Below are 20,246 nucleotides of genomic sequence, written 5' to 3'. Positions count from 1 at the left end.
CATCATCACAAAGTGCTTTACAGAGCTGTGAACTGGGAATTATGTGCAGAATCACTTACATTAGGAAATTTGATTTAACTTCTTAGCACAGGAGGTTAAGTGACTTGCTCATGGTCGCGCAGTGAGTCAGTCAGTGGCAGTGGTGGGGTTTGAACCGGTGACTGTCATTGGCAGAGGTTGTTGCCATTGTGATATATATTTAGTATCTACGGTAAAAGGACCCTTCATATCAGGAATTACTAGGGATTAAAGATTTGCTTGGTATATTTACTAAACAAATCTGTAATCCCTGATAAATCCCTTTTATTGCTTAAAGTTTTTAGTCTGTGCGTGTACAGGTAATAACAGTGATATGCTACAATTAGTATCTGCTGATTGCTGTTGCAACTATGTTTGCATCTAGACAGTTTAGTTGATTTATTAGACTCCTGTGCTTTTTAGGAATCGTTAGTGGTTTTGTGATTCGACTATTGTTCTCTTGATCTATACAAGCAACTGTGTAAATGTATCATTTCGTACACCTTAAAAGTAAAATTACTAATTAAACTCTTATCCTCACGGTTAAAAGCTCACCTACTGTGCATCAAGCAGCAGGTAGTTTAGTGTTACTGCGGCTCAATATATTGATAAATTCAGGTCAGTAGTCATGGTGACAGCATGGCAGAAACAAAATTGCAGTAGCTTGTGAAATTCATTAGGGGGAGCTCTAGGTTACTTGTTAGTTTTCAGTTGGCCCTACAGTTGGATAATGTAGCTCATTGATTATTTTAATTACCATTACATGAGAATAGGTGTTAAAACATGCGGATACTGGACACAGCTCTCGCCAAGATAAGCACCAACGAAGACATAGCTTATTTTACTGTAAACCAATGTGATCCATCTGTATATCCTTTTCATCTGATGTAGATGTTCTTCTGCCTGGTGATGGTGGCTAAAGTGTAGTGCTGGCTCCAGGGATTAGCCTGTTTTGCCTGCCTGACGCGTTGGCACACACAACAGCTGCAATGCTGGCTCCAGGGATCAACCACTGTGCAGCCTCCCTAGTGCGTCAGCATGACAACTGTCAGGACTGAGCTTAGTAGGGTTCTTCAAGTGGGCACTTTCTATCCTTGGTGTTTTGTCAACTAGCCCATGACACCTTAAGTAAGAGGGCTCGACAGTGATTCTGGTGTCCCAGAGTTGCCAAACTCCGCTAAGCCCAGCTTACTTACCATTCTTTACATCGACTTTGCTTGCTTTCTACTGTGCAGTTGAGTCCCCCAACCAGAATCATTTCATCTCAACCAGAGCCAGTTGCTGCTCCTCTCTGCTGCTTCAGATAAGTTCTTCACTATGCCTTGCAACTTTTGACCACTGAATCCAATGTCTCTGAGAAACCGGAACTCTCCCATCCTCGCTGTTCCACTTCAGAAGCCCGTTGGATGTACCGAAGTTTCAAACACCTCATTCACAGCATCCTACCATGGCACTGTTAACTCTACCAGGTGAACAAGGCATGCTGGTCGAGACCACAAGACAATATCAGGTCGAAAATTAGTGGTGGCAATCTCAGGTGGGGAAAATAAGCCATTGTCCAACATCTGCCAACATTTTCCAGTCTCCTAGCAGCTTCTAGTTGTTCTAGATGAGTTTTGCTTTTAATACCTTTTCTTGGTGGTTGCCCATATTGCTGGAATTGGTGGCAATCTGGTGGTCATGCTGCACTTGTCTTCCAATGCTAAGGCCAAACATCGCAGCACCTGGTCATAATGCCTAGTAAACCGTCTTTGGCTAAGGCTCACCTTGCATCCTGTCAAAATTAGTCTTAATGTAGCTGGCAATGAACACAAAGGACACCACAGATCCTCTCCTACCCATAGATTAAGGTTCTGTGGTGATGGGTGAACATCATATGTTGACCTGAGGAAGAAACTGATCCTGCTCTGTTCCACTGTCCATAGGTCTTGCCAGCCGAACTTGCGTTGTTCCGCGCTCTCCCATCTCATCCATTCTCCCTGTTTGGCCTGGGAAACTGCCTTTACACACTTATCATCCTCTCCTACTGCTTTTGCACCTCCTTGACTACCAGCTTCATCTGTTGAGCTAGGACTGCTTTCTGCCATGTAGGAGGAGCTGAATTGAGACCCAAGCCCTTCTCTTCCATGCTGTACTTGCCCCATGATATCACTGATATGAAGGGTAGCCTTTGCATCTTCCACAGCTTCCTTTGCTGTCCACTTTCTTCCAGTTTTCAACACAGGTTCTGCCTCCCTCACACATTTGTCGTGTGACTCTACCAATGTAATTTCCAAACAAACCCACAATTAAACTCCTCCGTTAGAGCTGAAACTGGCAGCTGCAGTATCCCTTTACCGAACTCCTGACGATTTCCTGACGTATGAACTGATTAACGCTTCCAATTTCTCTACTGTTGTCAAGGAAACATCATACACAGTGAGTGGCCAGTAGTCTTGGCAGTAGACCAAACTGAAAGCACCTGAATTTAAGTTTGCCCAGCAAAGCGCTGCTGTCTATGCTCTTCAACCCTTGCACTGCCTGCTGTCTCACTTCTACCACATGAACTGTGTCCTTTAGGTTCCCATCATACCATCTCCCAAGGCTTCTCAGACACTGTTGGTATTGCCTCACCATTAATGTAAAACCTCTTATCCACTACTTTACTTTTTAATTATGGAGAGGCTCCTTGACTTAGTGGGCTTGAATTGCGTTTGTGCCCATTCAGTGTTATTGATTAGTTTGCCCAATAACTAATTGGTGCAGGCTACATGTCATCAGTGTATGCTCTAATTGGTGGCAGTCGCATTCCAGAGGCCAAGCATTCTCCTCCAACCACCCATTTTGACATCCTAATAATTGCTTCCACTGCCATGGTAAAAGTCAGTGGAGAAACGGTGCATCCTGCCATTATTCCAATTTCTAGATATTGTCATGTAGTGGTGAATTCTGAAGTTAAAAAACAAAATTGCAAGTCTCTGAAGTAAGCTTTCACTAAGTTTGTTGTTGTCCTTGGTACATTGAAAAAATTAAATGCTGCCCAAAGGACCGAACCTTGTGCATTAGTTTAAATCCAGGAATGTCACATGGAGCTCCTTCTCCTTTTTAGCTGTTTTGAATGTGCTGCCAGATCACACTGATGTGCTCCAGGTTTCCCAGGATGCTTAGAATACTGGCTTTCTGTAACGAAGTGCATATGAAGCAGTTCTTCAATAGGTAATCTGACAATCTCTGCGCAACAATGCTGAAAAAAATCTTGCCTTCTACGTTTAACAGGGAAATAGGGCAAAACTGACCGATACTCATAGAATCTTTTTCTTTGGATATAAAGACCCCATGCTCTTGGTGCAACTTGTTTTCCCATGCTACTTTCATCATTTTCCACAGGATTCGTAGAACACTAGGGGCACTCTTGTACAGTCTGTATGGAACTTCATTAGGCCAAGGAGATGATGATGCCCTTGCCTTTTTCATAGTTTGCTCTACTTATTTCCACTTTGGTATTCTGGTGGATTGATAGGTGAGATGTGTGAAGGAATTGACATAGGCTCCTGCCTTTTTGAATCTGTGTGTGTTTCCTTTATCTCACCAGCTCAAACTTAGTTGCTTTTAGTGTGCCATTTTTCTCCATAGTGAATAATGTCTTTGCAAATTTGAATGGGTCTTTGGAGCATTTCAGTAGGCACTCAGCTCTGTGCAATCCTATAAGCTAATCTTTTATTAACCTTTTAAATAGATTTAGTGCCTCCTGACTTTGTTCTGCTAGCCTACATTACTACTTCAGCCGCCTCCTTTCTCCTGCTGCCTTCTAGACTTCACAGGAATAGTTTGTAATTTCTCCTTTCTTTTTTCAACTCCAAACCTCTCACTTCAAGGTGCGTAGATGGTATCCCAAAATTTTGTCCAGCTTTTCGACTGTTCCATCTAACCTTTCCAATGCAAAAAAGAGATCTGTGATTACTATGTCCCACGCTGTTTTCTCAGATGATCTTGGCCATTTAACTCCAGGCTTTTGCCTGTTGAGGTTCTTTTCTCTGTTACGCTGTTCATCTGACTGGGTTCACAAGGATCATTAGGGTTAACACTAGTTGTGCTTGTGCAAGTCCTCCTCCTCATCTATGAGAGGGGTGCTGATATCCTGTGAACGTTTGCTTCCTGCCGGTGGATTTCATTTGACTGAATTGACGTTGTAAAAAGTACTGATCAATACGAGGCCTTTGTCCCTTCTCCCTTAAGCATTTCATTCCCCCATGATGAGTCTTCAAACCCCTAACTATTGTGACTTTGCTCCAGACACAAACCTGGAGCTCCATGTCTTTGCTAACTGCAGGTCCTGAGCTAGTCCTTTGCAAATTACTCTCCGTTCTCATATCTGTTTCCTTTCCTAAGTCATTAACTGTGTTGTCAAACCTTGAGTCATCTTCCTCCTGCACTCTTGCATTCTCTAGAGGTATTTATCTCTTCAAGTTCTTAAAAGCCTTGGGGGGTGTCTTCAGCATTCTGTTCCATTTGAAAACACAACTGAATACTGCCAGCTAGGGTGGCTAGCCCCTGCCGGCCCCAATGGGGTCAATTTCCTCCGGTCAGCTGTCTCTCCAGACTGGCACAAGGTCTTTCCTTCGTCACCAGCTGTACTATTCACAGCAGTCACTGGACCTATCCAGATCTTAATGAATTCCATTAGATGAGAGTAGGTATTGAAACTTCATGCTGATATAGAAGAATGAAACACCAGTCCAAATGCTGTTGAATGAATGACTACATAAATAATTTTTTTTGGTCATTTAGCAGACAATTTTATCCAAAGCGACTTGCAGAGACTAGGGGGTGAACTATGCATCACAACTGCTGCTGCAGTCACTTACAATAAGATCTCTGTTTAAGTCTCATCTGAAGGACAGAGCACAAGGCTCAGGGTCACACACAGCGAGTCAGTGGCTGAGCTGGGACTGAACTGGGAACCTCCTGGTAACAAGCCCCCTTTCTCTACCTATAAAAGAGTCTATAAAATGACTAATTTAGTAATATTAATAATGTATAGAAATATGTATTACATATATACAATATGAGTCTTTCATATGGGATTACATAATATATGTATTACTTACAAAAATGCATACTTAAGGGGCTCCTGAGTGGCACATCCAGTAAAGGCGCTCTGCATGGAGTGCAGGATGTGCCCTATAGGCTGGAGATCGCAAGTTTGAATCCAGGCTATGTTGCAGCTGTCTGTAACTGACAGTGCCTAGGGGGAGGCGCACAAGTGGCCGAGCAGGAGGATCGGCAGGGGAATCCATGGCTCACCGCGCATCAGCGACCCCTGTGGCCGATAGGGCGTCTGTGGTTCTGCAGTGGAGCCTCCAGATCTGTGTTGTTCTCCGGCACTATAGGTCTGGTGGTATCGCTGTTGATCCGCAGTGCGAAAAATGATGAATTGGCAGGAGCACGTTTTGGAGGACGTGCACTCCAGTCGTCGTTTCCCGAGTCAGCAGGGGGGTTGAGAGCAGTGAGCCGAGGATACAGATAATAATTGGGCAGACTAAATTGGGGTGAAAACCAGGGTAAAAAATTGGCGACGAAAACATTTATTAAAAAAAGAACATGCTTACATTATTCTCTCTACTATGTAATGTCACAATATCACTACTACTATGTAACACAGTGATTACTGAAATACATAGCTCACAAGTTTAACAGGTCTAGTTGTATATATTATGAAAATCTTAGGCATCTGGTGGGTATTCATTAAAAAAAAAAAAAAAATCCTATTTGATGGAATGATATAATTGTATATGTTGTTGGAATTAAGTTAATAATAAATAGACTTAAATTTTTAAAAATTTGCTTTCTCAGAAAGTAGATAACTTGCGACATCAAAGGAATTGTGGAAGATAATTAGCATTTTCTGGATGGAAGGATGTGGCTCAGATACGGTAGCTCAGATGAATCTGACGAGGTTCATTACTGTAAAATGTATTACAAAAAAAAAAGAAACACCAAACTTTCATAGTGAAAAAATACAAAGGGTAATTGTCAGTGAAGGGAAAGTTTTAAAAAAAAAAAAAAAAAAAAAAAAAAAAAAAAAAAATAGATTTTCAGGCTAACTGGCTGAAGATTTACCCTTGGCTGGAGTTTAATAGCGATAGTGCTCAAATGAGTTGTTTGGTCTGCAGTGCCGGCACAACTGTAGTTTGCCAACTGCTGTTAGAAAACCTGTACAAACAATGCAGCTTTGAAAAAAAAAAAAAAAAAAAAAAAATAGAATGGAGAGACTTTATGTACTTTGACAGTTATGAAAATGTACAGTTGCTAAGGATTTACAGTTTTATTATGGTGCATTGCTGGATGCTCGATTCAGAGGAAAAAAGGTGTGTTGTTTGAAAGCACGTTTTACAAGTTAAAAAGCAGAACTACATAAGGTAATGAGAATGTATTGACAAAAATAAATGAAAATAGAAATCGACGTAATTCTCAAGATTGTGTATTTTGTTCACTATTATGTTATCCAGTATTGCCAACCATAACTCTGTGGAAATCAAGAGATTTGGTGTTCGATTGCGAGATTTTGTTTTTGAAAACCTAAACCAATATTTCAATGCTAAGAGACAACCAATATTTTCAGTTGTTGTTGGTTTTTTTTTTTTTTTTTTTTTTTTTTAAAAAAACCTTGTTAACAGTATCCAGAGATCCAACAGTACTGTCGCGCGATCATGAGCAGGTCTTAATTTAACATGGAAATCACGTGTCTCGTGATGAATTCACGAGAGTTGGCAATACTGGTTATCTCTCCTCATTTCATTACGCAGGGAGCTGCTACTTGAACCATGTCATAGCTATTTGTACAGTGATGTGTTTTCTTTGTGTGTGTCTGTGAAGAATTTGAGTAAACCTAATAATTATCTACCTATTTTGTGTTAATTTTTAGCATTGGTGTTTTGGGGGGGGGGGGGGATAACACAGAATTACAAATCAGCAACGGCCATTGAAATTTCTATATAAGTTAGCAATTTATATACACTAAAGACATGAAAGGAGTTAATGTGTGTTGCATTTTAAAGTATTGCAATTTTAAGCCCATTTTGTCTCAGTTCAATTTCATTCTCTCTAATTGCGTCCTTTCTGCAGTACTGTAGTTTTGACTTACCTTCATGCGATTGCAGCTCCAGCTTGGACTACTGCTTACAAACACTGAAAACATTGTTAGAAATCACCGGGTCACGTAGGTGGCTTTTACGTTGCCTGAGTAATATACACAAAGTATGGGGTGAATTTGTATAGTTAATACATGCTTGATTCGCCACAGGGTATATAGCATTTGAACTTTCTCTACATAGGTCATCAATTCAGATCTGGTATTTCACCCTTTTTTATGGCTTTTTAATGGAAACTGGATCAATCAAAATAAACTAGTGCCGAGACAAATATCAGAACAATTTTTATTTTTATTTTCCATCTGTTATGTTGAAACAAACAGTACGTCTTTCAATTCCAGAATAACTGAAGAATGTCTTGGTTTTATATTATGCCTTTTTTTTTTAAGAATACAATTTTAAAAAAAAAAAACATATCCAAGTTTAATTCTTTTTTAAAGGTTTTTTTTTAAATTTTTATTCTAAGTACAAAATGGAAGATTACAAATAGGAATGTGTTCAGAAGAAAACGGCCCAGCTGGATGGAGGTGCTAAGTTAGGCGGCCGCAAGACTGACTGGTTTCTCTTCTAGGTGTTTCAAGATCTTGCCAGATAAGCCCCCATGTTTAGTAATGCTGCACCATAATCTTTATCTACACTCTGCATATACCATATTCTTTTGAATTTAAGACGCAGCCCAACTTTACCACCCTGAATTTGAGGAAAACATTTAACTTCAAATAAATATGTATTTACAAAGATGCAACCTCAGTTATGCTTAAAAACAGTGTTGCTGTCGATTAACCACTGTATAATACTTGATGGCAGCTTAAGATTTTGTAAACATTGTGGCAGTCCAAGGACTTTCAAAAACACAGGGTGTGGGCATAGTTGGCCGTCATCTGTTGGATACCACAGATTAGACTGCTGAATTTAAAACAAGAACCAAGAACAAACTCAAAGTTACCTGTCTGAACAACCAAAAGAAAGAGAAGCAGCACATTAATGTAAAAAAAGACTATCAATTGTTTTATTTCATGTAGCAGCTGCTGCAAATTGATGTTTTGTTTGGTTAAGAACTCTGTGGAGCTTGCTTGTTTGGGTCTGGTGATTTCTGAGAATTATCATTTTGGATATTATTTGACGGAAATGAAAATGTAAGGAAACGAGGTGCTATGATGACCTATGTTTAACTAGCTATCAACAAGGGGAGTTATCATATAGGGGTTCTCATCACCACCCGTTTTCACTTTTTGTGTGTGTTTTTCTGTGTATGTGTGCATGGGGCTGGCGTGGTCATTGTTCAGTCTTGGGCCAACCATCACAACATACCACCGCTCACTGGCATCCCAGTAAACCAGCAACCACAACAGCATCGAAGTACTGTGTGGTATTGCTTGGCATGTCGAAAAATACTGGTGTCTGATAAGCATTTCCAATCTGTCCAAGCCGGTACTGTTTGTTAGTAATGTTGAAATTGTAAACGTTTCTATTGGAGTTCCTCAGGAAGCTTGGTTTGTCTATTATCGGCAGTCAGCCGCGTTGCTGTTTGTGTATTTGGGCTGATACCTTTGTTGTTTTTTCTCGGCAGTCAGCCGCGTTGCTGTTTGTGTACTTGGATAGTCATGTCTTTTGTTGGCGGTTTTATACATGCATCACTATACTGTACTCAAATTTAAGACAGAGTATTGAGAAGCAAAAGATTGTTAAAGCGCATCTTAATTTCAGAGGAATACAGTAATTAACCTCCACAGTGGCATGCCCTCCTGGCTCAGGAAACCTCAAATAAATAAATATAATTTTAAAGGCAGACAGTATGCCCAGTTTCTTCAAGTGTAGTTTCTTTTTCTATGCTGTTCACTTTTCATACAGTTGCAGTTTGTTTCTTATTAATTGAAGCCAGGGGCGTGCACAAGGGGGTGCAAACAGGGGTATTGGCCCCTCCAGGAATCATCTCCAAAATATTGATTTCTGCTTATCAATCTATTATGTTTTCGCCTTTCTGTCACTGACACTCACAAACTGAACGTATTTCCTCATAACGTGCAGTTAAGGACTGACGCATGTATCCCCTTAATGTTTGAGTTCAGCTGCAGTAGTACAATTAGTGGAAAAACCACACACTTTTAGAATTATGCTATTTTATGCTAAACTGAAAACGTGAAAACTGTTAATATACTAAAGGGAAAGCACTTGTGAAGCTGAATCAGTAATTTCAATGCAGTTCCTGAAATGCTGTACGATTTATTTGTACACCACATTGAGCCTATTTTAACGCTTGGGAATCGGACAATGCCGTGTCTGTACCAGAACTCCATGAAGGTCTGTAAAGAACAAGACCTGGGACTTCTGTATCCTGATTTATTTGACCTACTGCTGCTTTTGGCCATGTTACCTGTTACAGTTGTAACTGCAGAAAGGTGTTTCGGTGTTAAAAATCTCCACAGTGTGTGGACTTTCATTCAAATGGCCAGTGTAATGCTATTTTTTATATAACCATATCAACACACACACACGCACACACACACACACACACATATATATATATATACTTGTTTAATTAATGTGCCCCCCTAATAGCGGTCAAATTTTGCATTTCTGCAAACTCCCCTGATTTTGAAGCCACCTGTGCATGTTCCAATTGGTTATTTCTATCAGGACACTTTGGCAACTTGGTAACTGTAACTGAAAAGGAGCTTGAGTCAAAGCACCTTAACAAAAATTGTTTATATAATTGCATTTCAGATTGATGGAAACAACATAAAATACCTTTACAGTGTGTGTGGGTATTTTCTTCTCTTTCACTGCTTATTTAATTACATGGCAGACTTAAGTAATGCCCCCTTTCAGCCACTTGTTGAAGATGAATCTCAGTTGGTTTTAAAAGCGATTACTTGGAGAAAAGCAGTAATTTCAGCCTCTATCCATTGTAACTGAGTTAGTAAATGGCAAATCTCCCACGAATATCAAAACGGCAAACAAGTAAATTATATTATCCTTGGGCAAAGTCTAATATACACTAACAAACTAAAATGTATTCCCAAGTTAATTTTTTTTTTTCTGTATTAGATTCCCAAACCATTAAATTGATTATGCTAGTGTCGGTTAGTCTTTATGCAAAGATACTTTGTACTGAGAGTAAAAGAGAGAAGAAATATTACATGCTGTGAAAATGTAGGTGGTGATAAAGAATTCCTTTTATGGTGTACTTTTGAATGCAGGTGTTTGTAGCTTTGCAATAAGTACTCTGATCAGTGATTATGATACTGATAACAACATTTTATATATAGTATTTCCAATGTGTAGTAACCAACACCTATGCAAAAAAACTGTTTTTAAAACTTTAAGAAACACTTCCTGCAAGTCATGTTTGTAAAGGATGTGAATGTGCTACTGTAGTCTCCAGTGCTTAACAGAGGAGGAGTGTGCAGTTATTGGAATCTAGACTTAATTTTTGACTCTTGTAAAGCCACAGCTGGGGGAGATGTTTTCACTGGGCATTTGGGTCAGTCATAATAAAAACATAAAAAAGGATTGTTCATTTGTTTACTGTAAACTCTGTGTGATGTGCAAATATGAAGTGTAAGCCTTATTTTTTTAAAAGGGAGTTATGTAGGTTGGCTCTTGGTTATTGCAGATATTCTCCCTCAAGTGCTGTAATTGCAAAGCCAAATTGATTACAGATGGATACATTTGTTTTACACCAAAGAATGCCTTTGAACTTGGCTTTGAATCTGGCAGTGACTGTCTCTGCAGCTGAAATACCTGGCATCCTCTCTCTTCTTTTAATGATCTCAAAAGGTTAAGGTGCTGAAGCAGGCCCCAGGAAAACAAGGGAAGGACACTGATGGAAAATGCAATTAAGTTTCACCTTGTACTGGTATTTAAAGACATAAAAAAATAATTTGGCTGGGCTACAATGTAAAATCAAGCCATGACATTTATGTATTTGACAAATACCAAATAAAAAAATGTTTAAAGAATATATATTTAAAAAAAATCTAATAAAAGTGGAATTGCTGTGTTTTTTTTTTTCCGAGCTGCCAAAAAAACACTCTTACAGACTAATTGCTGACGTTTGTATAATTTGACAGTAACAAACTATTAACACTGCACAAACACTGTAAATGTCTCCTTTAAAGTGAAATTTACAGTAATTATTCCAATGTTTCATTTTTATTGGAAACCTCACAAGGTGGCCAGTTTATGGTTTTGTATACATTTTGCATGTTAACATTGCTCTTCACAGACCTGAAGCCCACTGACAATGCCTATTGTGAAATTCTGCCAATTTTGGTGTGTCTGTAGCTGGCAGATTTACAACTTGAGAAATTTTAAAGAATTTATTCCCAACTATTCTGGAAAGGTGTTTAAAGTGTAGTCTTTCTTGTGAATGTGGTGTTGTCTTGCAACATACATGCATTTCTAGGTTGAGCTCTAATTCTGTCTTGGCAGTTGGTAGTGAAACTCTTGGTTACCTGCAATTCCAAGACCACCTCCTCATCAAGAGAACATTTTCCATTGTGTTACCATTTTAAGCAGAAGGTTATCCTCTCGGTAACAACTCCTGTGCATTCTGTCCAGTTTTTTAGATTTGTTTCCTTGATGTCAATGGGGTTTGGTTAACTTGTTGCATGTTTTAGTGAGTGACATCCCCGTCCACGAGTAACAGTGGTAGATCCAGCTGCTGTTCGTGAGAAACACATCCACCTTCAGCTGGCTATTAATAAAAGAGAGTAAAAGGATTTTTAAAGAATGTATTTCTCATGGCACTTGGGGAGTTATGATGAGCAAGCACATCTCAGCCCTTGACCTGTACACGACCTATTTGGTCCAGGGTGTCCTAATAGGAAATGACAGTTGCAGTGAATAGGGAAGTGGTTTTGTGATATAAACCAATGTCCACTCTGTGCCAAAAACAAACTTGATTTTCTTTATTTTGTAGATCATCTAGTAAGAATAATTTGTAGCGATCCATGCAGTAAACTATGGTTTTGTAACTGGTAGTCCGTTTTTCTTAGCAACAGGAAAATTGACCAGCACATTTTTGTGACGTTCTAGTAAGGATGATGTACTCTGCATGTATGTATGTATTTGTTTTTTTAATTAGTTATTTCTTGATGTGCAACCCCTTTTCCCTGGGGTGTGTGTGTGTGTTTTTAATTTTTAATTTTTAATTTTTTATATGGTCAATACAGCTGTTGAATTTGTGGAAGTCGTGACTCAATCAAATACTAGCTTCATAGAGTTTTCATTAAGTTAACAGAATTTATTCTGACCTTGAACATAAGATTCATTATGAATCCATATACTGTAAGTGTTCTACTGTACCTGTCTTGCAAGGTAATTAAGTAACTGAATAGAAGTAACATCTGAGATCTGGAATAAGTGTGTGACCACTTTGTGATCTGTGTACCTTTTTAATAAAAACAGCGGTTCAAAATATGTATTTTTTTCTTTTTTAGATGATGATGTCGACCTGGAGGCTTTGGTAAATGACATGAACTCCTCCTTTGAAAGCCTGTACTCGACTTGCAGCACCCAGTCAGAATCCGCATCACTTCTTCAAAATGGTCAGTTTGTCCGCAGCCACATACAGACCTCAGGAGTAGCCCCTGTACAGCCCACATCCCCGAGACAGAAGGTGCGGCGTTCCCAGCCAATGCATATCCTTGCAGTCAGGTATGAAGATTGCATTTTGGTAGCTTTGTGTGTTTTTATTTTTTTCCCATCTTTTCTTTCAGGTGTGGTGTTTATCTTCTCCTAGACCTGTATACAATACGCTTACCTTTTACCTTTCCTAATGTAACATTAGGTAGTCCAAGCCTAGTGTCAAATTCTCCTTGTCACCACATATTGAACAAAACAACCACCCATAAGATCAGAAACACTCCATGATAGAAGACATAACTTACAAGAAAGTAACAGCTGATTTCACAACCCTGATTTGTGTAAATGTTGGCCCTTCTTATGTTACCATGAGGAAAACCAGCTGAGAAACCAGTCATAAATAAAGGTGTGAAATCATCCGTAAGGCAGACAACATATTTGGTTAGTGCAATTCATTACGCTGATGAAGGCACTAAACTGAAATGTTTGTCAATATTAAGTATTTGCTCGCAGTGAGACTTAATGCTAATGTTACCCTAGCAGTGGCCTCCAGTTCATTGGTGATTTAGTGGGAAGCATTCGGATATGTAGCCTTTGAAACAAAGATTTGCAATAGGCTTATACCCTATGTGATGAATATGATCTTGTATCTTTGGGGATATCTCTACTTTTTAAAATCATTGAATTGCTTTAGAAAATGTTTGTTGGCTATTTCGCCTCATTGCATATTTTGGACTCTACATGATTCCGTCATTTTAATGAGAAATGGACATGAGCTTTAAAGCGTGCTCTCTGGCAACTCTCAAATCTTTTATTTTATCTTCTTTCTTTTTTTTTTTTTTTTTTTGCATCTTGGAAAGCTACAATTACTTTCTGCAGTTGATAACCTCAACTTTTACTGATGTGGGTAAATCCACAGGTGTTGGAAAGTCACAAGGTATATTCTGTTTTCACTCCATTGTTGATGAGTTATAACTGTTGTACAAAACTGTAAATAATGGCTTTGTACATTTCAACCCATGGTCTGCCCTGCACTATTGATGAACATAACCCCCTCCCTCCCCCCACCTCTTTGTGCAGAAGACTTCAGGAAGAGGAACAGCAGTTCCGTACATCGTCCCTGCCAGCCATCCCGAATCCCTTTCCTGAGCTGTGCAGCCCGGCCAGCTCCCCTGTCCTGTCCCCTGGGTCTTTACCTCAGGACCAGCCTACGGACAAAAATGTGAGTACTTCTTCCTCCCTTGATCAATGCAATGCCTGGGCCTTTAGGATGTGCAGCCACTTCCAGTTATTCTAGAAAAATGTTTGTTTTACTTTTTTTTTGGTTTGGTTTACAGTTGTTATTACTGTAGAGTATTTAAGCCTGTTGTAAACTACAACAAACATCTAAGCGACCAGAGTTATTGGGAATGCTCTCATAAGTATTTTTGTGAAACAATACTGTGAGTAACAATTTGTCATGGATGTACTTGCAGAAAAACTGTTCTGTTTGAAATTTTAGACATTCACGAATATCAGACCAATTTTAGAGTTACAGTTCAGTAGGCTAAAATAATGCTGCTCTGTTGCTGGATGATTTCCAACAAATAATATCAGTTAAGTTTTACAACATGCTTCTCGGGTGTTTTTGATTCAGACATGTCCTAACAAAATAGAGTGAAATTATGTTGCCTGTGTGTTCTGAGTTTTTGATCTTGCATTCTTGAGCTAGAGCTGGTGTTATTGTGGTCTCACTACAGTACATTGACAGATGCTTCCCTCTTGAGTTGGCTTCCTTTGCAGACAGGAAAGGGTTCTCCCCATCCAGCAATTTTCGACTGGGAGAATTTTTCTACCAAACAAGCAAGTCTGCAGCTTGTTAATGCTGTGCCATAAACCCCACTTTCTTTGCCTGCCTCAGGACCCATGGTCATGTGTCCTGTATCTAGATACACTGTGGGGAAATAAGTAGCTCAGCTAGGAAGAGAGGGGAGGTATGGATACATGGCAGTGGCATGTACTGCATGCCCTATCAGAAAAACCAAAAAAAGTTGCGATTTAATACTATAAAATCAGAATCAGTCTAGTTCTAAGGCATTCCTAAAATATATATATATATATATATATATATATAGAGATATATATATATATATATATATCTATATATATATATATATTATATAATATTTAAAATACAAACATATTTGACAAATTTCCGTTCCCAATAATTTTCCTTAGGTCCTTTGATACTCTGTTAAAAATTGTTTTGTGTATTGTAACGAATATGTTTTCAATTTCAAACATATTATAGAGAAATGTATACAAAAAAAAAATTTCAAATTATGAATAACTTTACATTCCAGCCTTTTGTAAAGTTAATAGTAGTATTCAATCAAAAGGTCGTTCACAGGATTTTTAATGGTCATGTGTGTACACACCACGGCGCTTTTTATATATATATATATAATATATATATATATATATATATATATATATATATATATATATATATATATATATATATATTTGTATTGGCTCAGAGCCAGCTGCCCAACGTTTCGATATGTTGTACATATCAAGATTAATTGTGTGGGCTGTCTTTGTGCTATTTATTCTGATGTCATGTTGTGCTAGTGCTGCATTCGTTCGGGTGACTCTGGTCCCAGTATCCTTTTCTCTGTAGTGACGTCACAGCCGCGTTCTATGGTCCAGCCCCAAGTCATGCTGCTTTCCCTCTGCATAACTCGTCTGTCACTTTGAATAGGAACTGCTCACTGGAGTGACGTCACAGCAACACACAGATAATACAGCCCAAGTCATGCTGTGTGAGAATAGCATGCCAGCCTAAGCATGCATACTAGTTCACCATTAACAACCTTAACGTTTAACTTTATCTTTTTATATCAATCACGTCTGTCAGGACTAGCCGTTATGTCAATTGAAAATAACTTACTTAGCAAGCTAAAGAGTCAGGAGAGCAAACCTGGATAGGAGTAAACCTATATATGTATTTGTTTTAATTTCTTCAGTTACATGTTATATTCATATATTACTGCATGCCCTACTTGAAAACTCACCGCACACCACTGATACACGGTCAATTCTTTTTTGTTTCTCTATTTTTATTTCTACATTGTGTGAATTTTGGACCTATGTTTGTCCACAGAAAAGAAAGTAGCTGCTTTTTTTAAATTAGTGTCACTCGATCTGTTATTTTGGGAGATTCCATTGATCAGTGTAACGATCGGTTGTTGAGTAACTTCATGCACGTGCCTATCAATCATGAAAAATGGAAAGTAAAATTTAAATGAATATGTTAACCTGCCTTTTTAAAAGTACAATTTATTGTATAATGCTTGGACTGACCATATTTTTATTTAATAAATGTTATGCGTAGACTTTCTTGGAACTGTTCAGTCACATGCAATGGCCAGAACAAAACAAGTACCATGCTTGCCGAGCCAAGGCTTTCAAGGGCTAGTTGCAAGCTTCTATAATTCATCTGACTAGCAAGCCATTGCTACATTTAAATCCATATAAGTTATAACAATATCTGTAATATTTGTTTTGACTTTGCTGTTCTGTTTCCTATTTTCTCTAATCACTTGAAATAACTTTCAGTACTTTTTTAGAACTATGAACTGCTTTGGGAAACTCCTGGTCTCTCCCGAGGCTTGGTTGCATTGAATTAGCATTCAGATAATTCATTGGATTCACATACTTATTCATTATTCTGTATATTGTGGCAGTAAAAAAATAAAACAGAGCCGCATTTATTATACTTTTTTTTTGGTTATTTTTGTTAGGGCTACAACATAACTATCACTTTGTTTAGCACGTATGTAGCCTAGACATTATCTTTTCTATTTTAGTTTGCCTATTTGTATTATGTATTCTTGAATGTCTTAAACACCTCCCTTAAATAGTTTCCTAATGTTTGTAACAAACATGATTCAAAGTAATGCACATAGTGAAGCACAAATGTAACTTTCCGTGAATTAACCATGCATAAAGCACCATGTAATCAACGCTATATTTTTTAAAAATAAGGACAAAAAAAAGGTAACATTCCCACTTAAATAATAAATAGCCTGGCTAAACGGCGATAATGAGTTCAGTTTGAAGCGACAGACAAGCAAACCAAGTGAGAGAAAGAGAAGGGAAGAGGGAATGTGTTCGCCCCAGGTTCAGCTGCCGGAGCGGGGCTGAAGCGAAGCTGAAGCATCTCTTCCGGAGAAAGCCGCAGCTCCTCTCGCAGTAAAAAGTAAATACATTAGGGAAGATCAGACCACGTAATAGGCCTAGCGTTTATTTAGTTATAAAACAAATGTTGAACAAGATGTCTGTAAAGTGCCAGCGCAGCTTTTCTTCCATTCAGATACTGTATCAAAAGAGAGAGACAGAAACAGAAGTTAGACTGAGTAGTAGTTTATAGTTTAAACAACATCGGTACTGTATTTACTGTAGAAATATTGCATGAATCACTAGTCAAGGGAATTGGGGGAAATGCTATAGGAGCGTTATAACCGAGAGCCCACTGACAAGGTGGCAGTCTTTAGTTTGCAAGCAGAGACCCGCGCTAGCAGCTTCTTTTGAAAACAAGTCAGTGTTTTTTTAAGTAGCACTTTGATGTCTGGAATGTACAGAAGGGGAATAAATTGACAGTTTTGGCTTCACTTTGCATCGACAGGTTCTCAAACATTTTTTTGGTGGCAATTTTTAAAATAAAATTACTAAGTATAGCATATAAGAAAATATGAACAACAGAATAACTTAAAACCTTCATTTACCAAAATGAAAATAATTCATTATGGACGCAGGGAAAACGCATTAATACGCTGTGAAGCGTCAACCTAGAATGTCATGTTTTTATTCCATTATGAACCTACACAAAGGGGAAATACATAAATATAATACATTTTTGTGTAAAAGAGAAAATATAAAAAATACCTTGTCTAAAATCAAATTACCTGAAATGCAATCTTGTAAATGCATCATTGTATTACAGACTTTATATAATGTTTCTGTTTTGCAAAACGAAAAATGATAATATATTTTCTATTTAAGAACACAGTATATACAAAGTTCTGGCAATGTCTAAATCAGATTGGCAGATTTGACCCGAATTGAAGTCAAAGTAAATGCTGTAGTCTGAGGTAAATGTAACTTTAATTTCTTTTTGTAGTGTTATTTTCAGGTAAAGTTCCGAGAAAGTTGGTGAACCCCTTAGGATTGTCACATGTTTCAAACCTAAAATGTTATTAGATCTTATGATGTGAACCTTTAGAATCAGTCACTGGTGCCACCCCCTTGAGCAGCAATGACTTCAACTAAGCTTTTCCTGTAACTGTTGGTCAGTCTCTCACATCGGTTTTGAGGAATTTTGGCCAATTCCTCCTTACAGAACTGCTTCAACTCGGTGATATTTGAGGGCTTCCTTGGATGGACAGCTCGCTTCAGGTCCTGCCACAACATTTCGATGGGGTTTAGGTCCGGACTTTGACTAGGCCATTCTAAAACGCAGAATTTCTTCATCTGCAGCCATTCTTTTATAGATCTGCTTGTATGTTTAGGATCATTGTCATGCTGCCTGGCCCACTTTTGGTTCAGCTTCAGATCACGGACGGATGACCTGACATTCTCCTCTAGAATCTTCTTGTACAATGCTGAATTCATGGTTGTGTCAATGATGGCAAGCCGTCCAGGTCCTGAGGCAGCAAAGCAGCAACGAACCATCACACTCCCACCACCATGCTTGACGGTTGTGATAAGGTTCTTCTGTTCAAATGCATTGTTTGGTTTTTTGCTAAACCTAGCGTTTCTCATTGAGGCCAAAAAGTTCTACCTTTGACTCGTCTGTCCAGAGAACATTGTTCCAGAAGTCTTGTAGACCATCTATGTGCTCTTTGGTGAACTTCAGACGGGCTGCAATGTTATTTTTAGAGAGCATTGTTTGTCTAATTCATACAACATTTTATTTCAAAAGACATTAATTGGTTAATATAAACCCTTTTGGATATTTTAGAAAAGACTGGTTTTGATTTGGTTAAACTATGTAATTTCCATAATAGTCATTGGGGTTCACAAACTTTCTCGGCACTATATATGTTAAAAAGTGGTACACTGCCCATGCCAGCGCATACCTAAACAATTTCTGCTACGAAAGCAGTGAAGTGCCCATTCAAATCTGATATGTTATGCTGTTTTCATTCTTTTACATCTTTTAATTGAATTTATCATATTTTCCTGTCTTACATTGTTTTTAATGCAGTTTTATCATTTTTCCACCATTAAGAAAATTGTATGCAATACATTTGGTCTTGTACATTATTACTGTTATTTCTTGCTAACTTTTTTTTCTTTAGAGAAATTGATTCTGTTTCCAGTTTAAGTTTGCAAAAAAATAATGTATAATTAATGGTAAATTTACCTCTTTTGACAATAGGAAAACACCCATGTGATTGCATGTGTAACAAAGTCTGACAGCATAGCACTTGCAATTTTGATAGCTTACCACTTTCTGACATTTCACATTCTGATGTACCACTTTCTAACACTACACTGGCTCTACAGTCCAGATCACGGGTTCTATCAAAGTGAAAAACAACATCCACAAACTTGAACTTGAAACTTATGAACTTTAGGTACATTCAAACAGTATTCCAATTCCAAAAGAAAAGATTGTGACGTACAAGTTGAAAAAGGCATGCAGATAGAATAATCTAGCTATAAAAAATAAATAGTTTTTTTATTATTTGTGTATTTTTCCTGAGGGATGTCAGACAACGTCAGTTAGGGAAACTGTTCCCCTTGTTTCAATGAGTCAAACTCGAAGTCAAGAACACATAATGCAAATGTACGGTGTCCATTTTAGGACATCTTGAATCCTCACCCCTCCTCGAGTCAATTGTCAGGCATTGGTCCTCCTTGTGTGTTGTTTTTTTTTTTTGTTTTGTTTTGGGTTTTTTTCGGGGAGAGTGAGGGGTTGTCTTTTTTGAATCGCCCAATCAAACGAGCAAAAAAAAAACTTTTGGTACTTCCATTGGATGAAATAGATGTCAGTATAGCTGCTGATCTGGTGCATGTGTTTTCACCTTAAGCATGTAATATGTATACTGAAAGTGCTTTAAAAAATACTTAGTTACGATGTGCAATTTCATGTCTGAATTTGTTAGGATTTAAATTGTAAGGCAGATCTGTTCAATAACTTTTTTTTTTGTTTGTTTGTTTTTTGTGTAACATGAATTGTTTTCTGAAGAAAATCATTAGAAAGTAGACGTGTGTCTTTGTGAAGAAAACGCAAGCTTCTCCCATGTACCCCATGGTACATGTGTAGTTTTAGATTTGTTTTCTGTTACATTTTCATGTGTAAAACCTGTGGTGTGTTTTTCTTTTTTTGTTTTGTTTTTAAGAATTCATAATATAAAAAGATAATACAAAGACATAGTATTATGACAGGGTTCTCAATCGGTCAATTTCTTTGTATATAGCGCTTTTCAAGTAAGATATATAATAGATTATAATTTAAAT

General features: G+C 38.0%; 1 protein-coding gene across 3 annotated transcripts in view; it reads left to right on the top strand.

The window, feature by feature from the left end:
• The window catches only part of LOC121313364 (growth factor receptor-bound protein 10-like), a 104,810-nt gene that overhangs the window by 41,090 nt on the left and 43,474 nt on the right, over positions 1-20,246 (top strand). For all 3 annotated transcript variants that reach the window (XM_041245789.1, XM_041245788.1, XM_041245787.1), the window contains 2 exons: positions 12,593-12,809; positions 13,818-13,959. In XM_041245789.1, the coding sequence (XP_041101723.1) occupies positions 12,593-12,809; positions 13,818-13,959 (359 nt within the window). The remainder of the gene's footprint in view (positions 1-12,592; positions 12,810-13,817; positions 13,960-20,246) is intronic.

This window comes from Polyodon spathula, chromosome 3 (assembly GCF_017654505.1).
Source record: "Polyodon spathula isolate WHYD16114869_AA chromosome 3, ASM1765450v1, whole genome shotgun sequence".
NCBI lineage: Eukaryota > Metazoa > Chordata > Actinopteri > Acipenseriformes > Polyodontidae > Polyodon > Polyodon spathula.
Note: the sequence above shows the minus strand (reverse complement) of the source record. Positions and strands in the feature narration are given on the sequence as shown.